This window comes from Balaenoptera ricei, chromosome 4 (genome assembly GCF_028023285.1).
Source record: "Balaenoptera ricei isolate mBalRic1 chromosome 4, mBalRic1.hap2, whole genome shotgun sequence".
Classification (NCBI taxonomy): Eukaryota; Metazoa; Chordata; class Mammalia; order Artiodactyla; family Balaenopteridae; genus Balaenoptera; species Balaenoptera ricei.
Genome location: NC_082642.1, coordinates 11,872,158 through 11,893,337, shown reverse-complemented (window position 1 = coordinate 11,893,337; position 21,180 = coordinate 11,872,158). Strand labels below are relative to the sequence as shown.

Below are 21,180 nucleotides of genomic sequence, written 5' to 3'. Positions count from 1 at the left end.
CTATATACCCTGAAGCTTACATTTCCACATGAATTTTAAAAGCGGGATGACACCTAAAGAAAGGTTTCTAATAGCTCTGCACACGCGCACACGCACACACACACTGGTCAACCCATCGGAACATTTTCTCGGTTTAGTACCTTTTCTGCGTGGCTCAGATAAAAAATTAGCAATATCTGAAAGTAGGTTGATTTAGTTGGTTGGTTGGAAGGAGGAAAGATTGAGGGTGGTGTGGGAGTGACAGGAGCAGAGTTTTGGAGTAACTCGCTTTATATTAAGTTCGGTGGGGAATCCAGCAAAGAAACTGAGCCAGTTGTTATAAAACTTAGGACTACTGGGTAAGAGGAATGAATAAAAAAGACTTTTTGGCTGTTTACTGGGCATTAGCAATGTGATCTCTCTTTGCTTTCTCCTCAAGGATTCAACCTCCTTTAAGATCCTTTACATACAGAGAAGGTCTACATTGCTCTTTTGTGATTTTTGGAGTAGCATTTGTTTTGTTGGTAGGAGTGCCAGATTTCACAAGTAAAAATACAGAAAGCCCAGTTAAATGTGAGTTTCACGTAAGCACTGAATAATTTGTGTGTGTGCAAGTCTCAAATATTGCATGGGATAATCTTTTACTAAAAACTGATATTTGCAATTCAAATTTAACTGAACATCCCGTATTTTATCTAGCAACCCTATTAGTTTGGCTAAACCATGGATACAAATAAGAAAGTTTATTTTATGGGCTTATATACAAATTGGAAGGAAGTTTCCTGGAGGCTTTCAGGCTGTAACAACTGTTTGCAAGCTTGGCTGCACACATTAGAATCACCCAAGGAACTTCAGATTCTGGGGCTGTTGCTCTCAGATTCAGCCAGGGTACGGAATTTTTCAAAGCATCCCAGGTGACACTGGAATAGCAAGAAGCTGGTGACTGATGTCCAGTGAGTCTCATCCTGTACTATACAAAACAGAGATCTAAGGGAATTTTTGAAAGCACTTGTGCCTGGATCCTACCCCAGAGCAATTAAATCAGTGTCTGGTGGGGGGCGGGCAGGCCCCCTACATTGCAATTAAGGAAAAGTAAATTTCAGTGTTCCTTCAGCATTAGGAAGCCCTAAATTATAGCCTAAAATATGACATCCTAGAGACAGCCAGCTATAGAAAACTTAAAAGTTTATTTTTAATTTTCTAAATTATGAAAAAATTATAATAAAAATTTATTATAATAAATCCAAGAAATAAAATAGCATCTAAAATAAAGATGAACTTACCCAATTCTACTTCCCAGAGGTATCCACTATTAAAAGCTTGATCTGTTTTGCCAGCCTGCAGGAAGCAGGAATCCATGAGAGGCAAATGATAAGTGTCATTTATCTTTTAAAGAAGTTGCCAGACTTCACATTAAAATGGGCCAGAATTTTGCCATGTCACCATGTCAAGGAAATATTATGTGTATTCAAGGCTTCACTGTGAATCAGTGAAATCAGAAGCTAAAATATAAGGGAAGAAGGTGAGAGGAGACTTGAGGGGACAAAACCATCTCTACCGCAATAATTCTCCACTCCTGACGTTCCATGCAGTGGCAGTGTCACTGGAGAACACTCCTGGCCATTCTCCTTCCCCTCATTTACTCGCCTCAGGGAGCAAGGATGACTTATCCAGTTAGTGAGTTTAAAAGAGGGAACGGGACATGAGCAGTTCCTTGTTTTTGCCTCTCTTTGGGGAGGCAGCCTGACATTCCCAGCTCTTCTACGGGGTAAGTTTTATAGGTGCAAGTTTCCACCAGGGACCCCTCCTGTCTTCCAGCTCTGCCTGAGACAGGGAAGGTAACTGATTCTATACCACTCTGTAAACCTACTGTTGCCAGAGAACCCCCAATATCCTTAGAACAGCCTTACGAGGATAAAAATAATTTGTGCTTCCCTCCCTTGTCTACCTCGCAATTAATTTCATTCACAAGATAAATCTTTCAAAACACCAGCAATATAAATACAGTTTCCCTTTAAAAGTTACAGAGCTATCAGTGAAGGAAATGGCATAAACTCTTCCTGATTTCCACGTCCAGGCAAGTCCTGTGGCCTTATCTCAAACATGTGCCATGAACATGTTGTAAACAGACATACACAAAGCCCTATAGAATGGGGAGAGATATACAAACACAGAAAACAGAGAGAAAAACAGAAATGGCCTAACTAGTAGAAAAAATGATAGCAAAGCCACGTAAGGGGATAAAATAGACACTTAGCATTGCCAGGAATAATCCTCGTTGCTGACTCTCACCCCATCCACCAGATCCCGGAATGAAATATTCCCACATCCTGAGCCACGTCATCTGTTCCACGTCATCTGATGGGCCAGCAGGCAGACAGGACACATCCAGGCAAGAGTTGTGTTCAACTGTCCATTTGTCTGTATTTCCATTTCCCTACTCAGGGTAGTGTTATGATTGTCTTTGCACAACTGATACTCCATTTTGAACCAGCAATTATATTTCTTCAAAGCAGGAAAATCTATCAAACAATGAATAGACTTTTACCAAAAAATCTAAATACATATTTTAATAAGGAAATTGAACTCAGATGTGAGTGGTGACTATAAAAGGTATCAATTGTATCAGTGGATGAATGGATAAATAAATAAAGTAACCCTCTATGTTACCCATGACATAAACATTTTAAATGTTTTTGTTGTTGTTTTTGTAACATTGTAATTTAGTTTCTCCTTTGTAGTTAGAAGACCTCTGTGAAATTAATACGGTGTATTGAAGTACTGTAGACTCTATAAGCATGTGCTTAAAAATGAGTTAGAAGATTAGAAAAGTTTTAAACTGGGTTTTAATTTTTTTATTGGTTAAAATTCTGGTGTTATGAAAGATGTTGCATTAAAATGTTTTAAATCGCTGCTAAATTCTTGGGCTGGTGGAAGGAAATTGGAATAAAGAATGGAAGCCTGGGAATTCCCTGGCGGTCCAGTGGTTAGGACTCGGCGCTTTTACTCTGGCGGCACTGGTTCAATCCCTGGTTGGGGAACTAAATCCAGCAAGCCTCGTGGCGCAGCAAAAAAAAGAATGGACATCCATTTTTACTTCTGGTTCTACTACTAATTCCTGCTATAACTTTGGACACATGACCAGGGCCTCTCTCAATTTCTTCCTTTATATATTAGAATGTAGAGCAGATATACCTTAATGCCCTTCTAACTCTAAAGCCCTTTGATTCTATTCATTAAAAGTTGTAGATTAGTACCAATATATTCCTGACTGAAAAAAAATGAGCAGAGCGTACTAAAGAAATCCACGAGCTGGTGCTGCCCCCTATAGTAGACTGACAAGGTGTAGGGCGTGCTGTAAAACTAGACAAATATTTTGTCATTCTAATTGTGTCTCTCTGGCACCCTCTATGTGCCTATTGCTGCAAAATCAAGAGTTTTTAAAACTGGCTAATTGCTAACTGTTTTTATGTGTTATAATGAGAGAATTAAAACTTAAATAAATTATATTTAATGACCCGTTAGCTAAGACAATTTGAGCAAACATTTTTTTTTAAAACTGTTTAAGGAAAAGAATGTTCCTGTAATTTCGCCAAATAAATTTATGAGTCTGATTTACAGAAGGGCTGGCACCATTTTATTTATTTTTATTTTCAAGTATAATATTTTTATTATACCTAGTTAAAAATTTTTTTTCATTGAAATATAGTTTGTTTACAATGTGTTAGTTTCAGGTATACAGTAAAGTGATTCAGTTACATATATTTATATAAATGTGTGTGTGTGTTTTAGATTGTTTTCTATTAGAGCTGGCACCATTTTAAATGAATCACTTTTTACTTAACAACAGCATTAGAAACATTAAACATGTTTAGTGCTGCTGGAGGGGCAGGGTGGCAGTTGGGACTCTCTCCAGAGAAAAAGGCAATGGTTGATGTCATTTTTGCACTCTCTCTCTACCCTGACAGCACAGGAGGGCATATGTGGATGTGACACCCTCACACTGCCTTGCTGAGGCTGGCAGGGGTGAAAGGTTGCAGCAACCTGGCTCGGACCAGTGAGCATGAGTTGTGGCATCATTCTCCCACTCTCTTGCTAAAGCCTGCAGTCATGCGCACAAAGGCACTCTCCTGCTGCATCACTGAAGCTGTCTGGCAGGCAGGGTCAAGGCATTTCCCCACTGCCTCTCTGGCAGTGTGATCTGACTCCAAAAGTAAAGGCAACAGGGGCTTCCCTGGTGGCGCAGTGGTTGAGAATCTGCCTGCCAATGCAGGGGACGCGGGTTTGAGCCCTGGTCTGGGAAGATCCCACATGCCGCGGAGCGGCTGGGCCCGTGAGCCACAATTGCTGAGCCTGCGCGTCTGGAGCCTGTGCTCTGCAACAGGAGAGGCCGCGATAGTGAGAGGCCCGCGCACTGCGATGAAGAGTGGCCCCCACTTGCCACAACTAGAGAAAGCCCTCGCACAGAAACAAAGACCCAACACAGCCATAAATAAATAAAAATAAATAAAAAATTAAAAAAAAAAGTAAAGGCAACAGAACAAAAATAAATAAGTGGTACTACATCGAACTAAAAAGCTTCTGCACAGCAAAGGAAACCATCAACAAAATGAAAAGACAACCTACTGCATGAGAGAAAATATTTGCAAATCATATATCCAATAAGGAGTTAATACCCAAAATATACAAAGAACTCATAAAACTCAATAGCAAAAGACCAACAATATAATTTAAAAATGGGCAGAGAATATGAATAGATAATTTTCCAAAGAAGACATGCAGATGGACAACAGGCACATGAAAACATGTTCAACATCACTAATCACCAGGAAAATGTGAATCAAAACCACAATGAGATATCACCTCACACTTGTCAGAATGGCCATCATCAAAAAGACAAGAAATAACAAGTGTTGGCAAGGATGTGGAGGAAAGGGGTCCTTTGCGCACTATTGGCGGGAATGTAAATTGGTACAGCCACTATGGAAAATGTTATGGAAGTTCCTCAGAAAAGTAAAAATAGAACTGCCATACAATCCAGCAATTCTACTTCTGGGTATTTACCCGATGAAAACAAAAACACTAATTCAAACAGATACATGTACCCTCATGTTCCCTACAGCATTATTTACAATAGCCAAGATATGGAAACAACCTAAGTGTCTACTAAAAGGTGAATGGATAAAGAAATTGTGGTATATCTGTATATACATGTATCTATCTCTATCTATCTATCTATCCACACACACACAATGGAATAATACTCAGCCATAAATAGAAAGAAATCTTGCCATTTGTGAAAATATGGATGGACCTTAGGAAGTTATGCTACAGGAAATAGATAAATACTGAATGATTTCCTTTATACGTGGAATCTAAAAAACAAAACAAGAATCATAGGTACAGAGAACAGAATGGTGTATGCCAGAGTGGAAGGGGGTTGAGGAGTGGGTCAAATGGGTGAAAGGGAGTCAAGATGTACACACTTCCACTTACAGAATAAATAAGTCATGGGGATGGAAAGTGCAGCATCGTGACTATAGTCAGTAACATTGCAGAGCATACTTGAAAGGTGCCAAAAAGTTAATTTTGTATGGTGACAGATGGGAGCTAGAGGCATATCTCATTTTATTTCACTTCACTTTATTGTGCTTGCAGGTACTACGTTTTTTACACGTTGAAGGTTTATGGCAACCTTGTGTAGAGCAAGTCTATCAGTGCCATTTTTCCAAAAGCATTTGCTCGCTTCATATCTCTGTGTCACATTTTGGTGATTCTTGCAATATTTCACACTTTTTCAACATTATTATATTTTCTATGGTGATCTGTGATCAGTGATCTTTGATGTTATTACAACTTGCTAAAGGCTCAAATGACAGCATTTTTTAGCAGTAAACTATTTTTAAATTAAAATTAAAAATTAATTTAATTTTTAAATTAAGGTTTTTTAGACATAATGCTATTTTACACTTAACAGACTACAGTGTAGTATTCACATAACTTTTACATGCACTGGGAAACAATATTTGCTTTACTGTGGTGGTCTGGAACCGAGCCCGCAATATCCCAAGGTATGCCTGTAGATTTATTGTGGTGATCATCTCACAGTATACAATTATCAAATTATTGTGTTGTACACCTGAAACCAATATAACGTTATATGCCAATTTTACATCAATAAATTTTTTAAAGATAACAAATGTTCATTGAGCATCTTAAATGTACAACTGTCTTGAGCTCTATGTTTACTGTAATAAACCATCAATCCCTGCTTTGTTTGATGAAAATTTACTAAATTGACCATTTCAGTTACATTCACCATGTATTCAGTTTGCCAACACGCTGTAAAATGCATCCTACTCATCTCCAGCAGTGCCAGGAAGTTTACCTGAGCTTATGACACAACCAGCCAGCCTGACTGTCTGATTAAATGGGACAGAAATATATCACCCGACACTTCAGATTGTGCTAGTGACATGGCCTCTATTGAATATGCCAACATCCCATTGAACACATGTCCACCCTGGTCCTCAAAGATGTGTATTTTGTTTAAAAATCTGTCTCATCCACTAGCCTGTGAGCCCCTGAGAGTAGTAATTATGTACTTTTCACATTTGTGCTTCCCTCTGCTTCAGAAATAGCTGTGTCTGAATTTAGAAGATGCTCAATAAAGTAATGATTGATAGAGTGAAATAGTAGAGAGGATGTTAAAACTTTTTACAGGCTACTATAACAAATATTGCAAAAATATATCCACTGACTTTATTGTTATTCATTAGGCAGAGGTGAATGTCTACTGAGTGAATGCCTACCGTGTGCTATTACTAACCATGCTACGTATAATCATATAGCATACTATGCTGCCTCACTCTGACTACACTTGGAATGTATCATTCTGTTTTTCTCTTTTCTGGGTTTTACAATTTAGGAAGCTAGAGGCAAAAGGGAAATGCATTCTGCAATGGTCGACCAAGTTATGGGAATAGATCCATTTTAAATATTAGCTATCACCAGCCAAAAAGCTGAATTTGGTATTCGTTGATTAAATCCAAACCTATGGGTTTCCCAAGCTTGCATCTTTCAGTACAAATTACATTAAACCTTGACTACTGGGGGGAAAAAGGACTGAGAAGTAGCCAGCAGTCCCATCAGGGTCAGGATGACATTCCCCAGAATCACTGCTTATTCTAGACTTCAGCTTAATTTAACATCTAGTTGTTTGGAAAATTCAGCTAGTAAATTAGTCTAGTAACCAGATTTTTATAAAATTTCTGGGAAATCTGTCATTAAGAAAAAAAAATATTTGAAATGTACCCTTCACCAACAATTACAAATTCTAGCAGCTTTTCTGCATGATATACTGGCATTGAAATCATACTTAAAATTTAAAAATTTAAATTTGTCTTAAATAACTGAATTACAAATAAGCACTTATAAATAACTTGGTTATATCAGAAAGCTAGTTACTCCTACAAAGTCCGAAGTCTTATTTAAATATTGTCCAAGTTAGCTATGGGTGAGACGCAATGTGTGATTTATCCTGAGGCAAATTGTTCTCCAGCTGTGAACCTGTGAAACCAAACAAGTTGTGTGCTTCCAAAATACAATGGTGGGGCAGGCATAGGATAGACATCTCCATTCCAAAAGGGTAAAACAGGAAAGAATAAAGGAGGACAGTTCCCAGGTATGTCCAAGACTGAACAGGACAAACAATGTTAAACCTTAAGGCTCAAGAATAATCTTCTTTGATTCAATGATCTGCCTTCTAGACCCACTGAGATGGCAATATCACCCCAGGGCTCAGCAGGAAGGCCTGTAGCGACTCTCTGCCTGGGCTCCATGGCTCTCTGGGTCTGGGGTCCTTGGTCCATGAGTGTCCCAGGTGGCCCCATCCCCTGCAATTTAGGTAAAGGCAGCCATGTCTCGCCAGACCTGTGCCAATGGAGACAGGGTCATATGGTCATCACCAAAGTTTGCTGCCTGTGCCCTTTGGAAGGGAAACCACTGAGGCCCATGCTACACTGGGGGTCTACCAGAGCTTCATCTGGGGTGTTGGAGGAGTGTGGCACAGACTACAGAGATCAGAGCCCTACATGTGAGATGGCACCATACAGCTGGCACAAAGGTCCCACAGGTGCTGGTGGTCCCTTCTTTGAACCACTCTGCTCCCCAGGCCCTTGCACTCAGGGCCTGTGATGGGAGTGGCAGCTCTGTTGATCTCTGAATCCCCTTTGGGGGTCGTTCTTCATTGTCTTGGAGAATAGTGCCTGGCTTCTGATCAGATGGCTGATCCATACTAATCTCCTTATCAGTCACTTGGCCATGCCCTTAGCGTTCTCATTTTTTGCAATACGGATAGGCTGAGAATTTTCCTAATCTTAAGTTCTTCTTCCCAGTCTTGAGGGAAAAAAACGGAGCTGGAGGAATCAGACTCCCTGGCTTCAGACTATACTACAAAGCTACAGTAATCAAGACAATATGGTACTGGCACAAAAACAGAAATATAGATCAATGGAACACGATAGAAAGCCCAGAGATAAACCCACACACCTATGGTCAACTAATCTATGACAAAGGAGGCAAGGATACACAATGGAGAAAAGACAGCCTCTTCAATAAGTGGTGCTGGGAAAACTGGACAGCTACATGTAAAAGAATGAAATTAGAACACTCCCTAACACCATACACAAAAATAAACTCAAAATGGATTAGAGACCTAAATGTAAGACCGGACACTATAAAACTCTTAGAGGAAAACATAGGAAGAACACTCTTTGACATAAATCACAGCAAGATCTTTTTTTGATCCACCTCCTAGAGTAATGGAAATAAAAACAAAAATAAACAAATGGAACCTAATGAAACTTAAAACCTTTTGCAAAGCAAAGGAGAAACTACAAACAAGATGAAAAGACAACCCTCAGAATGGGAGAAAATATTTGCCAACAAATCAATGGACAAAGGATTAATCTCCAAAATATATAAACAGCTCATGCAGTTCAATATTAAAAAAACAAACAACCCAATCAAAAAATAGGCAGAAGACCTAAATAGACATTTCTCCAAAGAAGACATACAGGTGGCCAAGAAGCACATGAAAAGCTGCTTGACATCACTAATTATTAGAGAAATGCAAATCAAAACTACAATGAGGTATCACCTCACACCAGTTAGAATGGGCATCATCAGAAAATCTACAAACAACAAATGCTGGAGAGGGTGTGGAGAAAAGGGAACCCTCTTGCACTGTTGGTGGGAATGTAAATTGATACAGCTACTATGGAGAACAGTATGGAGGTTCCTTAAAAAACTAAAAATAGAATTACCATATGATCCAGCAATCACACTACTGGGCATATACCTGGAGAAAACCATAATTCAAAAAGACACATGCACCCCAATGTTCACTGCAGCACTATTTACAATAGCCAGGTCATGGAAGCAACCTAAATGCCTATCGACAGACGAATGGATAAAGAAGATGTGGTACATATATACAATAGAATATTACTCAGCCATAAAAAGGAACAAAACTGGGTCATTTGTAGAGACGTGGCTGGATCTAGAGACTGTGATACAGAGTGAAATAAGTCAGAAAGAGGAAAACAAAAATTGTGTATTAATGCATATATGTGGAACCTAGAAAAATGGTACAGATGAACCGGTTTGCAGGGCAGAAGTTGAGACACAGATGTAGAGAACAAACGTATGGACACCAAGGGGGGAAAGTGGTGGGGCGGGGGGGTGTGATGAATTGGGCGACTGGGATTGACATGTATACACTGATGTGTATAAAATTGATGACTAATAAGAACCTGTTGTATAAAAAAATAAATAAAATAAAATTCTAAATACATAAATAAATTCTGCCTCCTTGTTGCTTAACAATCCCATCTTTATGTCCATTCTCTCAGGTTGAATTTTACTGTAAGCAGTCAGGAGGAGCCAAGCTGCACTTCAACACTTTGCTTAGAAATTGTTTCAGCTAGGTATCCCATTTCACCACTTGCAATTTCTACCTTCCACAAAACACTAGAACATGGACACAGTTCTGCCAGAGTTCTTGGCCACTTTACGATAAGGATCACTTCTCCTACAGTTTTCAATAACATGTTCCTCATTTCCATCCTGGTCTTTATTGTCCATGTTTATACCAACATCCTGTTCATGTTTAATTAGGTATTCTCTAAGAAGATTGAGGTTTTCTCTACAGTTTGCCTCTTTTCTTCCTAAGCTCTCATCAGAATTATCTTTAAAATTCTGTTCATAGCAATCTAGGCTTTTACCAGTATGCACCTTAAAACTTAGAGCCTCTATTCCTCACCCAGTGCCAAAGCCAGTGCCACATTTTTACATATTTGTTATGCAGCATCCCCATTTCTCAGTACCAATTTTTGTCAGTCTGTTTGGGCTGCTATAACAAAAATACTGCAGACTGAGTGGCTTAAACAACAAACATTTAACTCTGGAGGGTGGGAATTCCAAGATCAAGGCTGGTAGATTATAAGGGCACTAATCCCATTCATGAGGGCTCCACCTACATGACCTATCACCTCCCAAAGTCTCCACTCCAAATACCATCACACGGGTAATTCATAAATTTGGGGGTGGTGGTGATGGGAATACAAACATCCAGTCTATTGCAAAGCCTCAATCACAAGTCAAAAATAAAACAGTATTTTACTATAAACTATATTATATTTATTTAGAAGCTAAAAACAATATGATGAAACATGAAAACACACATTTCAGAGAATGGCTTGTTTTGTTAATCAATCTGATCAGTTTTACACAATGAAATATCGTTAAGAAACATAAAAATTATAATATAAACTGTAGTATAAAAATATAAGAAACATAGTATTATTTTTAAAGAAAGGAATTGTAAGAGACATGTTAATACCACAAAAACTTTAAACAGAAATTTAAAATGTCATGCTAGAAATATTTTTTTCTTAGTATTATGCATCAGGTCTTAGAATGTAGGGATGTAGGCAAGTAAAAATGAAAAGTTTATATAGTAAACTTTCTGAATACTATTGTCTGATCTGCTATATCAAATGTCAGACATCATTATAAGAAATAATATATCTGTCCATTCAAGACTACAATTGCCTTAAATATAAGGTAATTATTATTTTAGAAACAAGCAGTTTTTACATTTTTTTAGAAAGCTAGTAATAGCATATAAAAATGAACATTACAAGAAACTGGGTAAAACAACATTTACCAGGAAAAGATGAATATAATTTAAAAATGAGGCACCTTTCTTTCACTTCAATAGGAACTGTGGGTGAAGGCCTTCATCTCATACCAAAGAACACTCAGTCTTGCTTCTTTTAACAAAGAGCAGTGGAAGAATACATTCCATTCTATGTACTGGCTGTGTTGAAAGAGCACAGTTCATGTCCAGATAGGAAGCTAAAGTGCAGTAGAGGCAAGTTGATTTATCAGAGTGTAGTCACTAATACACTGTGATTTTAACTAGTTAATACAAATAAGTGTAATTTATACTTTTACTATGTTGATCCAAATAATCTTTACTGATAAGCTATAGATCCCAGAGAAGCAGCATGTTTGCTGTGTTTTATCATTTTCTTTGCATAGATACAGATTTATCTATCATTTAAATAAAAAACAGCAAAACAATATTAAGCAGTGTCTGCATTTGTAATTTTTGCTTTTACCAAGTGCTACGCAGAATGTCACATTTCAAAATTTAAAAACAAAACTCCAACTCTTGCAATTTGAACAGCACAGTTCAAATCAGGGATCTTCTTGTAAGAAAAAAAAAAAAAAATCTCCTCTGTGTCATATCAAATGAAACACAGGTTCAAAAGGAAATCCTAGAGATTCGACCAAACCTATTTTACATGTAAGACATCTATAACCAAGAGAGGTTAAATGTATTAAATACAAGCTTCTCATAAGGGCACTGATGTCTCTAAATTGCTCAGAGATCTAGATTGGTTAATGGCCCTGGTAGTCTGACCCCATCTTCATACAGAGGCAGCTCCTGATTGTGTATGCTAGTAAATGAGGCATGGAAAATATAACCTTATGATATGAAAAACATGTTTTATTTTGTAATAAAATTAAAATTTCCATTGAAACTTTTATGAAGTTTGCAAAATGAGGTTCTGATACATTTGCACAGGTAAAATTTTCCTTGTGCAATAAAACATAATATTTCTGTCTGCCTTCCTTTTTGTTTTTAACAATGAAGAGTATCATTCTTTTCACCTGGAATCAAATTTGTCTTCAGTAACTGGACATGTTGATGGAGAGGAGAGGGTCAGAGATAGAAGCTATATTACTCTATCTCAACAAAGATTGCTCTAAAAAGCCCATCATATTACTATCAATTAATGTGAAAGCTTTGGGATTCATTTTCCCTCATCTCATGTTTAAAGTGATTTCAAGTTCACTATATATATGTTTACTTGGTTAATGGGTCATAACTTTTTCAGGTAAACTCCTAGTCTACCAAGTAGACAGGTAGACAGATTCTCAATTGAAACACATGTTTAGATGTGCTCTTGCACTTACACTCTCAGTCTACCTGTCAAAGCTAATACCCCATAACAATAATCTGCAAGAGCAGATACATATATTTGTGAATAATTGAGGGCTGACTGTAAGCCCAACCAACTTTTCTGAATTTTTTTCATTAATCAGAATTGCCGATTTGCGGTATCCATCAATTATGAGTGGATGAACGTTGTGGTGGAGAGCTTTCAAAATACATGAAGTCCTGAAATTGGAAAAAGAATTATATGTATAGATAAATATCAAATTAGATAGATAAATAATTATATAAATAAAGAATGTAAATAGATAATTAGGTGCAATGCACAAAATGTTATTCTTCATAATTTATCAGGTGATCTCATTCCAGTTAAGAATAAATCAAGCTAAGGAAATCTTCATGAAGAGAACCTAATATGAAGAATAGCAATTACAAATTTGAAACTGGGTAGTCAATAAGTTTTCCATTTGGGGTACCAATTAACTAAATTTTCATTGTTGAAAGGAGGAAAAACTTGATAATCAATATTAAAAATGTTAAATATACCAATTGCAATATGTTAATTAGGTTTTTAAGGTAAATGCTATCAACTTTATTTCTATGCTTTACTTATGAATATTAGCCACTAATCAGACAGGAATACAGCAAGGAAATTGTACCTAATAAATCTAGGATGGTACAACACCAAGGAGTATATTGACAAAGAGGTAATAGATGAAGGAAAAGAACATCAGCTTTAGAGTTATTTTATTTCACTAAGAACTCAAAGAATAGGCATCTTTACGTAGTGAGAACGATAAGTAACATGAAATGATGACAATTACACCCATTGGATGCCTAGTATCTTTCAAGCACTTTCCTGGCCCCTTTACTCATATGATAGCTAATACTCATAACCCTGAAATATATATATATAAATAAGTATTTTCATTTCCATTTTACAAATACGGAAACTGAGGCTTGCAAGTGTTAAACACTTTGCAAGACATATAACTAGTAAGTGGCGGAGACAGCTTCAAATCTTATTGCCTTTCTACTGCACTACACTGCTTCTCATCAGAAAGAATAATTCTCTCAGGATAACTCAGAAGCAAAAGGCTTACAATGAGGAAGCAAGCTCCAAAAATCATGGCTTTCATTGTCACATCCAGGTCTAATGGGAAGTGAATTTCAAAGTGGTCAGCATCACTCATTGCTGATAACACACCATTCCACTTCCGAGTAATACTGCCGATACTGGATACACCATCAAGGGATATGACCTAGAAAGACAAGAATGTGACTTTATGATTGAAAGGTGTTAAACTACATGCTTTATTCTCCTGTTTATAAGCAGTTTACACTGAGGTAGTATAAATATGGTGCAGGAAATGAATATAGTAATAATATAATTTCAAATAGGGAATTATTGCCAAGAAGGGTTAAGTGCCTTGCAATTGGTTGACAGCCAAGCTGGGGAGTATCTTACAATTCTCAGGCCAGTGTTCTTTCTTCACCCTCAAATGAGTTATTAGGGAAGCCTGTCAGAGGAGGTATGATTTAAACTGATTTTGAAATTCTTTTTCATATAGCAAAGGGTGGGAATTGGGGATTGGGAGGGTGTCTTTCCCAGTCGAGGGAAACACGTTAGCAAAAGCAAGGTGGTATGGTTCTTTTCACTTCACAAAATCCATATAATCACTCAGGCTTTTGTGGGCCCTGTCTTCTTAAAGTATGTCAGAATCCCAAAGGGCTTCAGCTTCTAGAAGGCACTTGCCCCAAGGATAATACCCAAACACTACATTTTGGTGATTAAAATGACCCACACCCCCTGCCCTCAAAATCTGGCTTATCTACATTTTCTTTTTTTTTTTTTAATTTTATTTATTTTATTTTTTGCTGTGTTGGGTCTTTGTTGCTGCACGCGGGCTTTCTCTAGTTGTGGCGAGCGGGGGTTACTCTTCGTTGCGGTGCGCGGGCTTCTCATTGCGGTGGCTTCTCTTGTTGCAGAGCACAGGCTATAGGCGCGCAGGCTTCAGTAGTTGTGGCTCACAGGCTCTAGAGCACAGGCTCAGTAGTTGTGGCACACGGGCTTAGTTGCTCCGCGGCATGTGGGATCTTCCCAGACCAGGGCTCGAAGCCCTGTCCCCAGCATTGGCAGGCGGATTCTTAACCACTGTGCCACCAAGGAAGCCTACACTTTCTATCTATCTATAACGGCCTTTTAATAAATAAGTAATGGTTGATGAGATGGTTATGTAAAATGAGAACTAAGGAAAGTTTATCGGGTGTCATAGAAAATATTTGAATGAGCAATTTTGGATTATCAATTTTGTTGAATTTCGAGGCATTTAGAAAGAACTCTTTAAGAAGCCCAGGAATCTCCTTTGTCACAACTGTTAAGAGTAATAAGCTATCATTTTGTGGCCATTGAGATGAAGGCAAAACAGAAGGATTTTCTTTCTTCCAGAAAATGTTATAATCCACTATAAGATTTATCCTTGTTTATCACTGTCGTCTTGTTTCTTGAGGATGCAGACAGACTTCTATCTTGCAAATAAGCAATTTGCACAACCTCAGGGGTGCTCTATTGGTTCTGTGATATGTGGGGCCTTTTCATTACTCAGGACCTATATTCTGTTCCTGGAAATCTTTGGTAAAAATGGTTAGTGAAATACAGCCAAGAATAAAATAAATGGATTAGGTTAGGCTATTTACTCTTAGGTTTAACGTTTTAAATGGTTTCTTCTTATCGTTATCAAACACTGAAATCATGCAAAAGAAGCTCACATTGTGGAAAACATTAAGCAATCCCCTAATGATAATTTGAAAATTTTTCAATGTCAACTGGTTAGTTAACTCTTTCCTCACATTACTTTATTCATTCACACACAAAAAAATCATCTAAAAGCGCATCATTCTGAGGTCTGTTAGTAGATGTAGAAAAAAATGGTAGAAACATTTATTTTTATATTTGTTTACCTCAAAAACAGAATCTGAACCACAGCCATAGGTTGAGCATGGCCCAAGCACTCCCATCATATCTTCTTTCTTCTCGTTTTGGATGCTGTACACTGCCCTGCACAGGTTCCAGTGTTCGGCAACAAAGCCAATGGTGACGCCAGGAGGACACTGCACCTCCAGCTGCAAATGAAGCAGTGACAGAGGTGAAGGTGCTACATGTATAGGTATACACATACACAGATACACACAACCTAGGTATGTTCCTAATTCATTCAAGAACTAGGGAAACTGCCACTGGGAAAGAGTCTTCCATTATCCCCAGGCTATTTCTTAGGGTTGTATTTCAGTGAACAGCCTTGAGAGATGAAGTCATGTTCCCTTTGGGACAAAATTACTGCTTGTTATAAAATGGTCAGTTCTCCAAGCTCCATGTCCCTCAGCTGCATATGTAGCATCTACCTGGGATCCCCTGAGTCATCCCTGTAGAACTTGGGGATGAGGGGACCTACGCACACGTGCTGGAGCTCATGCTGCTTCCTGTGCTGTAATAAAGTTCTTTGCCCCTGACCTAGGGGTCTCATGTCTTCTGGCACAATCCATGAAAAAGTAACATGCCAGCTTCTTAGACTGATATCTCAGACATGACAATTGTAATAGAAAACAAAAGAGAAAAGAGGCATTCTGAAAATTGTGTGTTGTGAAGACAACAGAATGTGTGTATAAGTGTAGGATGAAGTGGAGATTCATCTCAAATATAAGACTGTTATTACACAAAGACAATAATGACAAAGGAGTAAGCTATCTGACAATTGCTAATATTCACTGAGCACTAAACTATTTGCCAGGCACTATGCTAACACAGTTGACATTTATTTACTATATAATCCTCCAAATAACCATCCTATGAGATAGGTACTATTAATATCTCCATTTTATAGGTGAATAAATCAAGGCACAGAGGCTATAAGTAAATTCTATTGCAAATGCTGGTACTTAACATATAATTAAAATCCCAGTAATCCTAGGAGGTATTTTTTTCTGCCCAGTTAATGTATTAAGAACACTGAGGCTAAAACAGGTTAAGTAAATTGCCCACTTTTAAGTAGGTGGTATATTCGAAATTCAAATTCTCTTGGATCTCTCTCTAAAACTTTTCTTTTCCCTGTAACAAACAATTTTCCTAGGGCAGCACAGATTACAGAAGAGCAACCAAACTGTAACTTGGCACACCTGCTTTCTAGTTCCAGCATCTACCAAGTGTAACACCATCCTCAGACACTTATTCTTTTTTAGCCACCCTTTCTTTGTCTGTAACAAGGTGTAGATTATGATGGGCAGAGTAAAAGTATCTGAAGTTTCTTCCGATTCTATTTAAAAGCATGTCTACATTTAGTGTGACCTTATTTGGGGATATGTAGGAACATTTAGACAAATGTGTGTTCTAGGTAACGGGCTAATTTCTAATTCAGTAGACACAATGGATAGAATTGCGATCACTGACTAAATAACCCTCATTTGTGCTTGACCCCCCCAGCTAGCACCTGAAGACATGAACCCACATGCAAAATGTCTTTGTGGTTTTTCCATAGGTAAGACAAGTTGGCATTTGGCTTCCTTCCCCCCACCCCCACTATCTTCTTCCATTCTGCCCGTGCCATGAAAGTCCCCTCCTGTGTAGCTTTGGAAGGAGCACAACCGTGCAGGGAAGAGTTGGATCAGGAGGAAACAATGTATGAGACTTCTGTCCTCTGACCTCTTGCCTGGTGGAGGGGCAACAGAAGCAGCAGCAGGTGCATCTGAAAGGTCTCTGCATTGTCATGACTTCTCGGCCCATACAGTCAGTGACCCGGAGCACAAAGGGCCTCAGTGTCCGATAAGCATTCCTGGTGTAGTCATCTGTGTCTTCGGTCACAAAGTAAACCATCTGGCCCAGGTTGTTTTTAATATCATATGTATTATTAGTTTCAAAACCTGTTATCACTAAAAATGAGAGAGCCATCTTATTTTAGAAGCAGTTAAAATGGGCCTCAAGAAGTCCTTTCATAGTATTTCACAGGGGTCTAAAGCAAAAGAGCTCTTTAAAATATTTCAGGTGAAAAATATGCAATTATTAGAATGCCATTGCAATTCATATGCCCTATAAGTATATACGTAATTTTGAAATTTTAAAACATTTCTTTTAAGAAGTTCAGTGTAAAATGATTTTTAAAACTTTTCCACATAGAAGCAAAGATTGGCAACAATATTCCTGGAATACTTGAATTAAGAAAACTTTAATTATAAAAACATTTAAAGGAAATTATATACCAGACCATGAATTAATCAGCTTATGAAATATGCTGAGAGGATTAGGGTCATTATTAATTGCAAATAAGAAAACCAACCAAGAAAAGTCAAAGGCTCTATGTGGAGGTAAAATGAATGAAATGAGGGTGTAGATCTGATACAGTGAGGGGAACTGAGAACAGGCATTGTGTTTACCGGGATTTTTTCTTACTTCCACAGCATTGGACTTAGAACTCAGCAGACTGAGACTCTATTTCCAGCTCTGCCGTTGATTAGCTGACTAGGGTGCCCTTGACTAGCTCGTCTAGTCTTTTTGTTCCTTCTTTTCCTTGTCCATGAAAAGTGAATATGGAGGAGTTGAGACAGGTAAAGGATAGGGGGTTCGACCAAGTAAAAATGTTAAGTCCTTTTGAAATCTAAGAGCTCATGTATGATGTTTAAACAGATAAAATTATACAAAGTTAAGTCCCTTTATTACTTTCTTGAAGATAGGGTAATAGAGGATAGTCTTTTCTCTTTGAACCACTAAAAAATGAGCAATATAAACAAGGAACTAGATATTGGATAATGCAAATTTTCACCTGATTCAAATATTGCTGGACACTACAAAATTATACATACTTTCCAGGGGTTCAAAATGCTGAAGAACATGTATGTTGTCCAACTGTTGGGATAGAACAAAGCAATTAGGAGAGAGAGAAATAACAGAATCAAATCAAACCAGTATTAGAAAAAAAAACTGATGAGACAGAAATTAAATGTATCAATTGATACAAAAATATCTTTCTGAAACTGAATGGAATCAAAAACATTTTTATCAAGCAAAATCAGCCCATCTGCACCTGATCAGATGGTTATTAGCAGAGCCGTCCTGATAGAACACTTTCCTCCAGGTCCACCGTAAAATATTGAAACAATTCTCTAAAATATCAGAAAATCATCTTCCTGCTTCCGTAACACCACCTAGAAGAAGCTATGTTGCCTAGTTCAGTTCCTACTCATTGGTTTCTCTGACATGTCACCCACAGACTGGAGTTGTCAGGAAGTTCGGGACAGTTTAACATGGACCAGCCACAGAGAAGCCAATTTTCTCAGTGGCTTAGGGAGAGTGAATGAGGCAGGGTGGACCTTGCACAGGAATGTCCGATCTCATATTACTTCACAGTACCTCTGAAAGAGGTTAACACACTGACTTCCATTCACTTGGGCTGCTGATGCCAGGGTCTTCCCTAAGTGCAGACTTTAATAGGGGAAGATCCAAGAGAGCTGGAAGCATGTGAATAGGATTAGGGCAAAGGAGAGGAAACATTCTCCAAGGATGGAATCCCTTGAAAAGGGAGGTTGGTAATACCATTAGACCAACTTCTACCTTAACTTTACTTAGGAGTCACTGTAAAGATTAACACTTTGGCCCATCATCTGTTATACCTGAGAACATCCTAGCAGAAAAGAAACCCCCTTAAGGACAGACTACTCATATCTATATAATTTTAGATAATTTAGATCATTAGATCATTCCTAATGCCTGAGCCCAGAATATTGCCTGAAATGCCATATTTTACCAAACGTTTGTTGAATACATTAATTAATGAACATTACATTACTGTGTTAATAAATAAAATTTAAAATAATGTAACCTGACATAAACGTTTTGTGGCGTGATCCATTACAGGAGGGTATAGAGAGGATACAATCTTTCTTTCATTAAAAAATTTTTCTTTTATGAAAACACAGTCAGGTGAGAGGGCCTAAACATGTCTTAACAAAATTATCAAAAGTGGCCACTAGGGTGGTTTACAGTCCCTTTGAAAAACTCTAGGGACTCTTAAACATCTATAATTAAAAAGTAAAAATATTCACTGCTTGGTAAGAGCTTCCACTGCTGAGCAAAATATTCTAAAGAAATGATGCCTGTTACTGTGAAAGAAGTTTACCCAATAAGATACTACGGTTGTTAAGAAGCAGTTCTAACAAAGTGTGGAGTCACTGGCTAAGGCAATACTCTAGAAATAATGTAAACCTGCTACTCTGGATGTTAAAGTGTCAGGATAGTCCTGATAATGATTCATGTCATTTGCACACGAGATGGCAAAAAGACTATGATAGGGACTTCCCTGGCGGTCCAGTGGTTAAGACTCCACACTTCCACTGCAGGGGCCATGGGTTCAATCCCTGGTCAGGGAACTAAGGTACAGCCAAAAATAAAAAATAAAAGGCTAGGATGAAGAAAATGCTTGGATGCCTGGCTCTGTGTCTTCCACCTACACACAAGGTGGTTCAACTAAAAACATCCACACAGCTATTATCCACTGGGTGGGTCCCATGTGCCAAAAATATTAGGCACGTTACAAACTTTATCTCATTAAAAATTCTCCTAACAACCCAATAGGGTAGGTATCACTAGCACTATTTTATAGATGATGAAATTCAAGCACCAAGAGGTTAGAAAAGTTACTCAAGGTAGTAGAGTGAGGAGAGAGTAGAGCTAGAATTAAAAGCCAGGTGTGTCTGGCTCTAAATCTGCTTTGTTTCTTTTTCAATTTTTTTTTTTTAACTAAAAACATTGCTGAAAGGGAAAATAGAATTCATAAAATATGCCCATTTAACTTCACTGAAAGTAATAGAAGAAATCAAGAAAATGGGTTTTTAATATTTAAATGAACAATATTAAAGCTATACATTTTTAAAAAGAAATGACTCCAGATATTGGATTTCTAAGGAAATTTTCTATATTTATCATCAAGTAAAAAAATAAACTTTCTAAACTTGGTTAACTTATAAGCGTTTTATAAGCTTCCAAAATAACGTAGGGGTTACCCTAGCACTGTACCTGAATGACTGGCTTTGTCAATATTTTGCCAAACAACAGGTTAATAAAGTTTTTGGTTTATGTAAAATCCAAATTTTCCTGATCCAACTGTATTACTTTCAAAGATCAACACTATAACTTTGTAACAATGGTTTTCAATGCACAGGATTAACAGTCAGTATATAAAACTGAAAAGAGAAACATGTCAACTTCAAGGAACATTTGGTTGACTACGGTGGGGAGACATGTATTGAATTGGCAAGTCCCTTGCTTATAATGTATCAATATTTCAACACTTGCTTTTTCTAAAAGTGAAACATGATTTAGTAGTTTCTAAGGGATTTGCAATACTAGGTTTATCTTATTTTCATTAAGCAACATTTTTATTTCTGACATGGGTTTTTAAACAATACCATTTGGCGGTACACAAACCTGTGGGCATGTTGCCCCAGTTTCTGAAATGGATGGCCCGGTCCTAGAATGTCCATATAGATAAAAATTAGGGAGTCTCTGTGTTGTGGAAAGGGGTTCTCTGGAACTTGACCTGAAACAGTATCCTTGGAGGTCCCCTATTTTTATTTACCTTGTATGTTTTGGGAGGTGACAGGACTGGTTGATGAAAACTTAACATTAC

At 37.7% G+C, this 21,180-nt stretch overlaps 1 protein-coding gene across 2 annotated transcripts in view; it reads right to left on the bottom strand.

Moving 5' to 3' along the window:
• Nucleotides 1-10,768: 10,768 nt before the first annotated feature.
• PLSCR4 (phospholipid scramblase 4) overlaps nt 10,769-21,180 on the bottom strand; it is a 37,504-nt gene continuing 27,092 nt past the window's right edge. For both annotated transcript variants that reach the window (XM_059920140.1, XM_059920142.1), the window contains 5 exons: nt 18,359-18,401; nt 17,205-17,431; nt 15,470-15,631; nt 13,612-13,770; nt 10,769-12,733 (listed from right to left, as the gene is read on the bottom strand). In XM_059920140.1, the coding sequence (XP_059776123.1) occupies nt 12,680-12,733; nt 13,612-13,770; nt 15,470-15,631; nt 17,205-17,431; nt 18,359-18,401 (645 nt within the window). In that variant the 3' untranslated portion in view covers nt 10,769-12,679. The remainder of the gene's footprint in view (nt 12,734-13,611; nt 13,771-15,469; nt 15,632-17,204; nt 17,432-18,358; nt 18,402-21,180) is intronic.